Raw genomic sequence first — 12,926 nt, forward strand, 5'->3', positions numbered from 1 at the left:
ATTCTTTATACACACACACACACACACACACACACACACACGTGTGTGTGTGTGTGTGTGTGTGTATATACACGTATATATGTATGTGTGTATGTGTATCAGCATATCTGTCATAGTCACTAAACTTCTACAGTTCTCCTGCTTCTGCACCTATAATCATTTTTGTTATAAACTTTTAGCAGATGCTTTTTGATACAATAGTTGGTAATGGTGACTGGGTTAAAATACAGCTGACCTTTCGTTTCTGAAATATTGGTAGGGAAAACCGTATAATGCTGCTCTCCTACCTTCAGATTTTGTTTTAATACCTAGATTTTGGGGGCAGGTTTGTCTCTCCATTTTTCTAGATTGCTCTTTCTGTTGCAAATCTAATTTAAGCTACAGTTCAAGAGAAAACAAGTTTGGGATGACCAAATGAAGCTTAATCTTGCCATTTGACTTAAATTCTGAGTTTCTAAGTAATACAGTAAAAGGGTAACCTACAATTTCACAGATATCTTACACAAATTCATCAAAATCCATTTGGACTTCCAATACATACATGCCCTGGTACATATTATTACTTCATTTCATTCAAGTAATGCAGAAATAAAAAAAGAAAGCAATTTTTATGGACTGCCAATGATCATAATATATATCTTAAGGGTTGCCTATCATAACCTTAATACAACCAGAAAAGAAAACTGGACTAGCTGCCTTGATAGTATCATCATGTTTCAGGTCTTTGGAGTCAGGAAGAATTTTTCAAATGTGCTTAAACTAAATTCCTTTTTCTGTAATCACATTTTAATAGCTTTATCCAGGCCCTTTATATATCATGTCCCTTTATATATTTTAAAGGATTGTGTGATCTCATAGAACAATTTTTTATTGTAGAGATGAGAGAACTAATGCCTAAGTAGTGTTGTGTCTTGCTCAGAATCACATCTTAGTTGCACAGTCCAGACTGTGAATCTATCTTACCCATATTACTGATTACTGTCCCCTTCTGTTTTTCCTCTTCTAACTTTTCAGTGTTTAATTCATTTCCCTACTTTCCTTTGTTAATAAATTCTCAAAAATACACAAACTCAACTTTCATGTGTAGTATCAGAGAGATAGTAGTTGATTAATACATTTTATTAGTTAAATAAATTTTATTCATTTGTTATAACAATAACAAGCAATATGTTGTAGGATCTGACTTAATCAAAAAACACACTCAAATGACACATGTTCCAAATTTTTGATTTAAGGGAGAAAATGTATTTTCCCCATTAGAATTGTAATGATAAGTTTCCAATTATCTCCATGCACCAGGTTTTGCTAATGTCTCCTTCCTTTGCCCAGAAATTTTGCCAGATTGCTAAAGAAAGCATTTATAGGGGTGCCTGGGTGGCTCAGTTGGTTGAGGTTCCAACTTGGGCTGAGGTCATGATCTCATGGCTTGGCTTATGAGTTCGAGCCCTCATTGGGCTCTGTGCTGACAGCTCAGAGCTTGGAGCCTGCTTTGGATTCTGTGTCTCCCTCTCTCTCTGCCCCTCCCCCACTCGTGCTCTGTCTCTCTCTTTCAAAAAACAAATAAAACATTTTAAAAAATTAAAAAAAAATTTAAATACAAAATAAAGAAAGCATTTATAAAACATTTGTTTGGTTAGGATAACACAAACAGTAGAATCTGTTATAAATACATCTCCGGCAAATGCTTATTGATAATCAGTATAGGTTTTGTTTAATAGTTTTTAAATGCTCTTTTCCCAAGAAATATCAGTCATCATTATGACCTTAATATCAGTAGTCTTGAGTTCCAAATGCTCATTTGTTCAGTTTTGATAAGTATTGAACTGAATTATTTTGTAAAAATAGCTTCAAGAAGAATAAGTAAAAGCAAATATAAGGTATAAAAGCAAAACACACATTTTTAAACTTCTTTCAAACAAAATATCAGGCATTGGACATAATAGCACTAAATGAAAAATACTGAGCAAGTTATAGTTTATTGAAAGACTTGTAGAATTTTATAATACTAATAATGGTTTCTAAGTATTCTAGTTTAGATGTTCTTTATTGCTAACTGATTTTTTTATGTATTATTTCAGCTGTCGCAAACATAGTTCGTAAAGTGGTCACTTAAAATCTAGAAACTTGAGGCTTTTGATACTCTTCAAATTTTCCAAAAGTGAGAAAAAAACAGCTATTTTTTAATACTCTTGCAATACAGAAGATTTCCCTTATATTGCCGTATATTAACTATACATAAAGCTTTTTACCATGTCCACTATCTCCCTGCTATGTTATAAATTTCAAAAACTGGCAAATAGAACTAAAGGAGGTATCCTATTTGTTAATAGAACTTAATGTGTTTGTCTCCCCCCCAACCCGACACACGCATTTCTTTAGAAAAAACAGAAAAACATTTTAAGAATAGGAATCCAGAATCTTGGTTCACCTTTGTGGGGGGATGACATTTGCTGTACGGAAAATGGCAACAGTCACAGCCTTACGAAGTTCCTGTACGTCCTCCGTGGTCTTCTGCGAACCTCTCTTTCGGCTTGTATGATCACAATGCCAACACATCTTATCCAGGTAAGAATCTTTCCAAAACTCCTTTCCCCTAATTAGTGCTACATAATGAAGAGCAATATATAAACACTCGGAGTCTGAGTCTGATAAATTATTTTCATATGCCATTTAAGTAGAACAGATTTCAGGAATGCCAGAGAGCAAAATGTCCTTTACTTTAGAGTGTTAAATTGTTGTGTATTTGTGGTTTTAATATACAGTGAGTATATGGTAAGTCTATCTTTAATAATATTATTTTTTCTTCGATTTCTTGTAAATGCATAATACATTGTGTTATGTGGTTGATATTTTACTGATATCTTTTCATTAATCATTAGATTAATCATAAAGATCTAAGATATGGATATAGATCTTGAAGAAATATTTGCACACCCATATTCATAGCAGCATTATTTACAATAGCTAAAATGTGGAACCATTCTGAGTATTCATTAATAGATGAACTTGGTAAGATATGGCCTATATTGCAATGGAATATTACTCAGCCTTGAAAAGGAAGGAAATTATGAGGTGCCTGGTTGGCTCAGTCAGTTAAGTGGCTGACTTCAGCTCAGGCATGGGTTCAAGCACCGCATCGGGCTCTGTGCTGACAGCTCAGAGCCTGGAGACTGCTTCAAATTCTGTCTGTCTGTCTGTCTCTTTCTCTCTCTCTCTCTCTCTCTCTCTCTCTCTCTCTCTCTGCCCTCCCTCAGCTCGTGCTCTGTCTCTGTCAAAAAATGAATAAAAATGTTAAAAATTTTTAATAAAAAAAGAAAAGGAAGGACATTCTGACATATGCTGCAACACTGATGAATCTGAGGACATTATCCTAAGTGAAATAAGTCAGTCACAAAAAGACAAATACTGTGATTCCATTTATACGAAGTACTTAAAGTAGTAAAAATCATAGAAACGGAAGGTAGTATGGTGGCTGCCCTGGGCTGAGGGAGAAGGAATGGCAAGTTACTTAATAGGTACAAAGTTTCTGAAAATGGTTGTTGGTGGTAGTGGCACAACATCATGAATGTACTTAATAACACGGAATTATACATTTAAAAATGGTTAAAATGGTAAATTTTATGTTATATATATTTTGCCACATTCAAAATTTTGAGGAAAAAAAGAAAAGGGGCACCTGGGTGACTCAGTCAGTTAAGCCTCCAACTCTTGATTTCAGCTCGGGTTGTGATCTCGCAGTTCGTGAGTTTGAGCCGCATGTTGGGCTCTGTGCTGACAGCCGGGAGCCTGCTTGGGATTCTGTCTCCCCTTCTCTCTCCCCCTCCCCTGCTTGTGTGCACTCTCTCTCTCTCAAAATAAATTAACACTAAAAAAATGTAAAAGGAAAAGAAAAGACAAACACTGATCTAAATAGGACATGTCCTTTTCTTCCCTTGCTGTTTCTATGTGTAAACCTCCTGAAACAACACTCTTAGGGAAAAAGGTCCATCTCCCCAGACAGAAAAAGAGGGATTTTTGCAAGATTTGCCTCATCAGCTCAAAAAGTCCTTTTCTTAAGAGTGTCCAAGAGGCTGGGGCACCTGGCTGGGTCAGTCAGAAGAGTATGCAACTCTTGATCTCACGGTCATGAGTTCAGGCCCCACACTGGATATAGAGATTCGTTAAATAAATAAAACTTAATTTTTTTTTTATAAAAAGAGTATTCAAGAAGCAAGTTTGGGACAATTTTCATCATTGTTGTTATTTTATATGTAATAGAGAAAGTACAATTACATTGTATATTTTTCCACAGTATTTATTATTAAATATATTTCTATAACAAACACAATACTAGAAATAATAAAACTGAAAAAAAATCACCTGCAGTGAATGGAATCTGAAAGTCAAAATAAGCTAAATCACTGAAATCATCTTTTCTAATGTACATACACTAAATTAACACTTTGATATAGAATGACTTTCATAGCAGAATAATGTTGAGCTTTGTTTTCCTTTACTTCTCTAGGAAGTCTCAATAATAATAATGATAGCACTAACAAATACAAAATACTTAAAGTCAAGATCTTAAAGTTCTTATAAAATCCTTACATAACTACTGTTGTAATCTACATTTTACATGTAAGGAAACTGAGATACAGAGAAGTTAAGAAACTAGATCAATGTTTAATACCTGAGAAACCATGGTTTGAACCCAGAAAACTGGGTTCCAGCACCTCATACTAGAATACGTAGCACATTTTTATTCTGGAACTCATTCTCTCAAAGCTAGTAGTTCTCATATCTTTTATCTTGGAGTTAGAAAGGACATGGGGCTCATCTGAGCTAGGCTCCTGCCTTCGGGTGAGTAAAGTAGTATCCCAAGTGAAATGACCTGTTCAAGCAAATCACAGAAACAAAGACTATCCTTGGTGAGACTTCATGGATCTATGCAAACTCTACATTTGATTAAACTAACAGGAATAAACACTGACAGAAATTAAATCAAATTAACAGAAATAAAAGATAGAATTGAAATTTGAAGTTCACCAAGGAGATAAAGAAATGCCATTTAAATTAAATTAATAAACATTAATTAAATTAACAGAAATATAAGATATAATTGAAATTTTGAGTTCACCAAGGAGATAAAGGAATGCCATTTTAAGATGCTGTATCTAAACATACTGTATAAGGGTTAAAGCTGAGACATTGTTTAAGGGCTATTAAGTTTGTAAAGCACCATATTCCTTCCTGCACAAGTAGAGAGAGGAGTATGATTGACAGCATACCCCCATACATTGTCAGTGACTTGTGCTTTTGAGCTTTCTAAGGGTTACCATAGCAACTTCCTGCTGTTCTAGTTAGCATTCCTCTTTAATAATTGCAAACTTTGAGCAAAAGAAAAATTAGATCTTAATCAGAAAAAAAGTTTGACTTTTCACATCAGGATTTCCTTTTTTTAGTAAACTCTACCCCCAACATGAGGCTCAAACTGACAACCCTGAGATCAACAGTCACAAACTATCCCAACTGGTGCGTCTCACATCAAGCTTTCTTAAATCCAAATATTTCTCTGTCAACCAACTGTGGAGAAAATCCGTATTTCTTATAAATTTTATTATTGAAGCTGTGTTGTATCTCATTCATGCATTCATTTCTTCTACACTGCTTTTGAGTGACTGACAGTGCTATAGTCCACTATATATATATAGCAGAAATTTTAAAATGAGTGAGAGACACTGGTTCCTTTCAGGCACCTTATTCTGTAGTGGGGAGGTAAATATTAAAAACTTGTGTTTCAATCTGAAGATGAAATCCAGAAAACAATTGCATTCATAATAGCATCAAAAAGAATAAAATACTTAGAAATAATTTTAACAAGAAGAGTGTACAACTTATACTCTGAAAACTACATAACATTGTTGAAAGAAATTTTAAAAGATCTAAATGAATGGAAAAACTTTCCAGGTTCATGGATCAGAAGGTTCAAAATTAATATGACCATTGTCTCCAAACTGATCTACAGATCCAACACAGTCCCTATCAGAATCCCAGCTGACTTTTTTGGAGAAATCTGCAAGCTGATTCTAAAATGGCTATGGAATTTCAGAAGACTTAGAATAGCCAAAATAATCCTTTAAAAAAAGAATAAGCTAGGAGGGCTCATACTTCTCAATTGCAAAACTTTCTAGAAAACAATGGTAAAAGACAGTGTAGTCCTATCATAAGAATAGGCATATAGATCAATGAAATAGAATTGAGAGTCCAGAAATAAACCCATATATCTATGGTCAACTGATTTTGACAAGTGTGCCAAGACCATTCAATAAGAAAACGATAGGCTTTTTCAACAAATGGAATAGGACAACTAGATAGCCACATGCAAAAGAATGAGGGTGAACCATTACTCCACAGCATGGACAAAAATTAATGCAGAATGGATCGGAAACCTGAATGTAGCAGCCAAAACTATCAAGAAATGCATGCTCTACCAACTAAGCCAGCCAAGCACCTCAAAATTAAAAACTTTTATGTTCAATGGACACTGTCAAGAAATTGTTAAAGGCAGCCCACAGAGTAGGTGAAAATATTTGCAAGTGATATCTGATTAGAGATTTTTATCTACAATACATAAAGAATGCTTACAAATCAATAATAAGATAACTCAATAAAAATGGGACAGTAATTTGAGTACGCATTTTTCCAGAGAAGATGTACAAATGGCCAATTAGCACATGAAAGATGCTCAACATCATTAATCCACAAAAATGCAAATCAAAATTACAATGAGATACTACTTGACATTCCCTAGGATGGGTAAAACAAAACCTCAGGTAACATTAAGTGTTGGCAAGGCGAAGACAATGGAATCCTTATACCCTGCTGGTGGGAATATAAAAGGGTACGGTTGCTTTGGAAACAGTGTGGCGCTTTTCAGTGATTCAATCTGGAGTTACAGTGTGACCCAGCAATTCCACCCATTAGTATATACCCAATAGAAATGAGACCATGTGTCCACATAGAAATTTGTGCCTGAAAGTTTATAGCATTATTATTAATAACAGCCAAAAGATGAAAACAGCCTAAATCTCTATTAACTGATACTGGATAAGCAAATGTGGTATATCCATACAATGAAATACTATTTGGCTATATAAAGGAATAAAGTACTAATACTTGCTATAAGACAGATGGACCTTAAAAAGATTATGCTAAGTAAAAGAAGCCATCACAATAGAACATATATGATTTCATTAATATGAAAGTCCTGAATAGGGAAATCTGTAGAGACAGAAAGTAGATAGTGGTTACCTAAGGCTTTGGAGTGCTGGGAGATGGGGAGACCTTGAGTATGTGGTGGGGTGATAAATAAAAAGATTGGTTTGTTTTTTGTTTTTTTTTAAGGTGATGAAAATGTTATAAAATTGCCTTGAGTAATGGTTGCACATATCTGTGAATACTAAAAAACCTCTGAATTGTATACTTTAAGTAGGTGAATTGAATGGTATGTAGATTATATTTCAATAAAGCTGCTGATTTAAAAAAATGTAGGTTATGTGGGACGCCTGGGTGGCTCAGTCTGTTGAGTGACCGACTTCAGCTCAGGTCATGATCTCACGGTTTGTGACTTCGAGCCCTGCGTCAGGCTCTGTGCTGACAGCTCAGAGCCTGGACCTGCTTCAGATTCTGTGTCTCCCTCTCTGCCCCTCCCCCTCTCATGCTCTGTGTCTCTCTGTCTCAGAAATAAATAAACATTAAAAGAATTTTTTTTAAATGTAGGTTACAAAATAGTTGGTAAATCTGGTAGCAGAGTTATAAGTATACCAGATCAGAACTTTAGTTCAGTGGTTCTCAAACTTTTTAATCTTAGAACCTCTTTACACTCTTAAAAACTATTGATGATCTCAAAAAAACATTATTTGGGTTGTATCTATTGATATTTACCATATTACAAATTGAAACTAAGAAATTTTCAAATATTTATTTACGAATTCTGTTAAAATAATAATAATGAACTGATCACATGATTGTAAAATAATGATTTTTAAAAAATTTAGTTAGAAGAGTAACATTGTTTTACATTTTTCCTTAGTAGGAAACAGCAGGTTCTAATATTGGCTTCATTATTCAATCCATTGTGATATATTGTTTTGGTTCAAGTATGAAAAGAAAATCTGACTTCACACAGATACATTGTTGGAAAAGGGAGAAGTGTTTTAGTAGCCTTTTTTTTTTTTTTTTGATAATTGTAGAGATTCTTCAGTATACACTGAAACTCGAAAAGTAATAGTTTTACAAACATTACAATGTGAAATCAAAAACTGTGAATGAACTTTTTCATATTATGCTACACTAAAAGGCATTCATTGCTTTATCTTGCACTTTGAACGGGTCTTTTACATTCAAGATATTGACATATCATTCCTTGGTCATTTGGAAGGTATCGGTTGGTTCATGGAGTTATGCCAATCTTCCAAATATTTGCACATTTCATTATACAATATCAAACAATCATATTAGTTAATATCAGCACCATCTACAGTGTTGTACATGTCACCAGTTTACTTTTATTGCTAATTAGTTTTTGAGCATAAAAATATACCACAATTTCTTTATTCTTCCACCTATTTATGGACATTTGAGTTATTTCCAGATTGAAGCCTTTATGAATAAAGCTGCTATGGACATTAATGTATGAGTCTTTGTACAGATACGTATTTTCATCTTTCTAGGAATCACATCCCTCTAAACCTTTTTATTTTCAGTCTTTCACATTTTAGCCATTATAGTACACTTGAACTGTATGACACTGTGATAATTTGCATTTCCCTGACAACTAATGATGTTGATCATCTTATCATATGCTTATTGGCTATTTTGCCCGTCTTCTTTTGTCTAAGTCTTTTGTTCATTTTTTAATTGGGTTATTTATCTACTTATTATTGAATTATGAAATTCCTGAAATATTTTCGGTATATCTTTGCAATAATTTCTTCCAGTCTATGGCTTGCCTTTTCTAATAACAGTATCTTTTGAAGAGTTAAAGTTTTTAATCTAGATAAAGTTTATCTTATCATTTTTTTTAATGGTTAGCAATTTCTCTCTCCTACTCCTCCCATTTTAAAATCTTTGCCCTCCGTAGGGTCTTTTTCCTGTTTTCTTCTAAAAGTTTGATAGTTTTATCTTTTACTAATTGATCAATGTAATCCAATTTGAATGTTTTAAACGACTGTAGTTTACATTCTCAAATAGTTTTTGACTTATTAGTTAACATTCTATGTTAACACACTTTACATTACTAGTTCTATTTTTATTAGAGTTACTATTTACCAAGGTACTTATTGTCTGCCTCAAACATGTGATTTCATATAATCTTATGTATCTAATACTTTGTAACCTCTGGGAAGTCAGGGCCACATATTTATAGTTTTCTTTTTTCCAGGTTATGTTTATGAAAGTAATACATCATTAAAGGCAATAAAGTATAAAAATTCATAGCACAGTAACTAAGCTTTTTCTAGATGTTTAATAAATGTTTAAGGAATAATGATTCTTACTTAGGAAATCATTTCTAATATCTGATTGTTGAAACTTCTTGAATCTTTATTATAAATTTTTGTGATTTTAGATCTTTTTTCTAGCATACCCAAACCCTTCCTGCAAATGGCCAATTTATTATAATGTCATTTAGTCATCTTAATTATATATAGGATATATCAGCATATTTCAAGTCTTATTACTGAAAATTTAGGTATAAGTAAGATAAGAATTTTGCCTCCTTAGCCAGTATAACTTATTTATAATTGTTATAAGAGGATGATTTATTTTTCCTGCAAAGACTTTTTACAGATTTTGCATGAACCTAACTTATTATTGTGAGTTTATAATCACACCAATATCATAGGGAAACTCCTTTCTCTAATCATCTTAGATATTCTACACATACTTGTATTGTTTACATTGTTAATGATGTTAAGTCATTATAAAATTAATACTTTAATACTAGTTTGGTTAGCTTTCATGAGCTTCTTGATTTTGATGAGAAGTAAACCTGGAACAGACTTATCAAATACTCGTAAAAATACTGCTACTCTTAGTACCACTACAACTGTGCTATTACTGTAAGCATTTATTAGGCACATACCACATGCGAAGCACACTGCAAGCGTTATGTCCTTGAATATCCACCACAAGCCTTACCTCTATTTTTACAAGGTTACACAGTTAATAAGAGGCAAGGCCAGTAATGTTCTACCTCATGTCTTCCCCTGACTCCAGACTACACAATCTTCACTTTTAGGTTATATAGCCAGCTGCCCTAATCATCACAAAAACTCTGCAAGATAGGCATGATGCCAGTTGCAAACAAGATTAAACTGAAATTAAGCGATGCAACAAAGTCACGTATTTAATAACATGTTTAAAGCTAGTATCAAACTCTGATCTGTTTAAATCTAAAACTTACTCTTTCCTCCCTCTCACACTACATCTTTATGTATCTTGAATTATTAACTACTTCTGATGGCAGTAACTTCCCATGAGGAAAAAAAGTTCTAGACCAACGTTGCTATTCAGCATTTTTAAAGAGAAAACTATCATTGTAAAATTGTTGACAAATTAGTACATGTGAAAGATTAAGTAAAAAGTTTCATTGCAGTCAAGGGAGGAAAAAAGGATGGGAACATATTTCCTTATGTGTAATTGCAAAGCAAAGAAAACAGTTATGAAATAAATACGTGTATATATGTAATTTTTTTATTTTTTCCAAAGGGACCTATGCAAGAAAAAAGAAAAGAACATTTTTCTAAAGCTATTTTGGTGGCCATTATGTTCATTATTTAGAAGGAGATTCCAAACCCATTGTGAATGCTTGTGACTGTGATCCTTGCGGTCTCTGTAGAAGGAAACAGCCGTCATACTGTCAGGTGTCCTCAAGTCATCCTGTCTACGTCACCAATTAAATAATGATCGAGGTGATTAAATGGACTAGATATCTAAACATTATGCAATATTTGCATTTTGGTATTTTACAGATACATTTAAAACATTGTATAACTGGAAGAGATATCATTTAAATTTATGTTTTTTAAGGTTCTAGTAAAAAAGACTATTTTGAAATGGAAATAGGAAAATGGGGGGCCAGACTTTGGCGATGAGTATAAGGTTAAATAATGTGACCAAGAATTAAGACGTATTCCTCAAAATATAAAAGAAAAAAAAAACTGCCCATCCATCTACAATTTTCACATTTTCCATAATATCTTTTCTACGCAATTTTTCTACCTATCCATTTTTTAATGTTTTTTAAATTTATTTTTGAGAGAGACAGAGAGAGAGAGGAAGGGGCAGAGAAAGCGGGAGACACAGAATCCGAAGCAGGCTTCAGGCTCTGAGCTGTCAGCACAGAGCCCGATGCGGGGCTCAAACTCACAGACTGTGAGATCATGACCTGAGCTGAAGTCAGACACTTAACCGACTGAGCCACCCAGGTGCCCTTCTAGCTATCATATAGTAGTTTTCTGGTCCTAATATCAGTTGAGGTATTAAAATGTATATATATTCTTTTGCTCTATGACTATAACATCTCATTATATATTTGTTTTTATGTCAAAGTACTTAAGAGAACATATAAGATTTAAGAGTTTGCTTCAACCAATCATGATGTAAACAGGGGATAAAACCCAAGAACTCTTAAAAACCAGCGAAGAAAACCACAAGGTTTAGGGTAAGGAAAGGGAATAAGAACCAGAAGCAGTATGCTCACAAATCTAATCAAAGACATATGAATACACAGAACCAGGAGACTGTGAGTTTATTTAATAAATCTTACATAGTACTTTTTATGAGCCAGATGCAGTCCTCAAATTTTTTTAAATATTAACTCATTTTATCCTTACAGTAACCCCATATGGTTGGTGCTATTATTGTCTCCATTTTACAGATTAGGAAACAGGGGACAAAAAAGTTGAAGTGACTTTCCCAAGGTCACACGGCTAGTGAGTGGCAGGATTTAGACCAAAGCAGTACCCTGTAAGTACCATACTCTTAACCACCATGCCCTGCAGCTTACTCAATAGAAGTACTAAAAGAAGGTCAAAATTAAGACACAGACTTGTGTACACAAGGTAGCATTTAATGATGAAAGAACCTGGGCTTTTGGAGACAAATAGACCCAATTAGTCATATGGTTTTAGTCAGGTCTTAACATTCTCAACCTCATCTTCTTCATCTTTTAAAAAATGGGGTGAGGAATACCTAATTCAGAGGATTAGCAAAAACATGTGCTGACACAGCGCTAACACATAGTAGTCACTCAATATATGCGAGCAATCATTACCTTCACTATAATTACTTTAAAGAGACTTCCAAAGATGAAAATTTGAACAGAGATCAGGCCATAGAAATAAGGTGTGCAAGTTCATCAAAGCAGTAGAAGTCCTCAGCTTTCTGTCTCTTTTTATGAAAGTCTGTGACAGAATCTTCTAACAGGTCAGGCCTGAGATAGACCAGGAGGCATGCATGAAGTCAGGTGACCATCTAAGTCATAGTAACATCACCATGTTGTTCCAAGACTCTTCTAACATCGTACGTCAACTTCCTCTCCACTATGACCAGTGCCATTCCTATAGACTCCAAGTCAGAATTTAAGTGGTGATTGAATGTCTAAGGGTAATTTAGCTTATTCATTCATGAACAGATATTTATTGCTGAGGCACTAGGCACTCATGAGGATATAGCAGTGAATAAGAGAAACAAAATTACTATCCTTGTGGAGGTTTTTTAGCAATGTAAAAGACAGTATGAATGGAGCAGAAAATTAGTATATGGAAGGTATTTACAGGCTTGAGCTTGGAATTTGATACTAAAGTGGTTTCTGCAAGAAATAGAAATGTAGTTTCATATCCTTGGAAACAATTAAACATCTATAGGTAATAGAATTGTGATAC

The 12,926-nt window shown here is 33.8% G+C and overlaps 1 protein-coding gene across 2 annotated transcripts in view; it reads left to right on the plus strand.

The window, feature by feature from the left end:
• The window catches only part of ELP4 (elongator acetyltransferase complex subunit 4), a 241,518-nt gene that overhangs the window by 89,433 nt on the left and 139,159 nt on the right, over positions 1-12,926 (plus strand). For both annotated transcript variants that reach the window (XM_007082024.3, XM_007082025.3), the window contains exon 7: positions 2,380-2,565. In XM_007082024.3, coding sequence (XP_007082086.1) covers positions 2,380-2,565 — 186 coding nt within the window. The remainder of the gene's footprint in view (positions 1-2,379; positions 2,566-12,926) is intronic.

This window comes from Panthera tigris, chromosome D1 (genome assembly GCF_018350195.1).
Source record: "Panthera tigris isolate Pti1 chromosome D1, P.tigris_Pti1_mat1.1, whole genome shotgun sequence".
Classification (NCBI taxonomy): domain Eukaryota; kingdom Metazoa; phylum Chordata; class Mammalia; order Carnivora; family Felidae; genus Panthera; species Panthera tigris.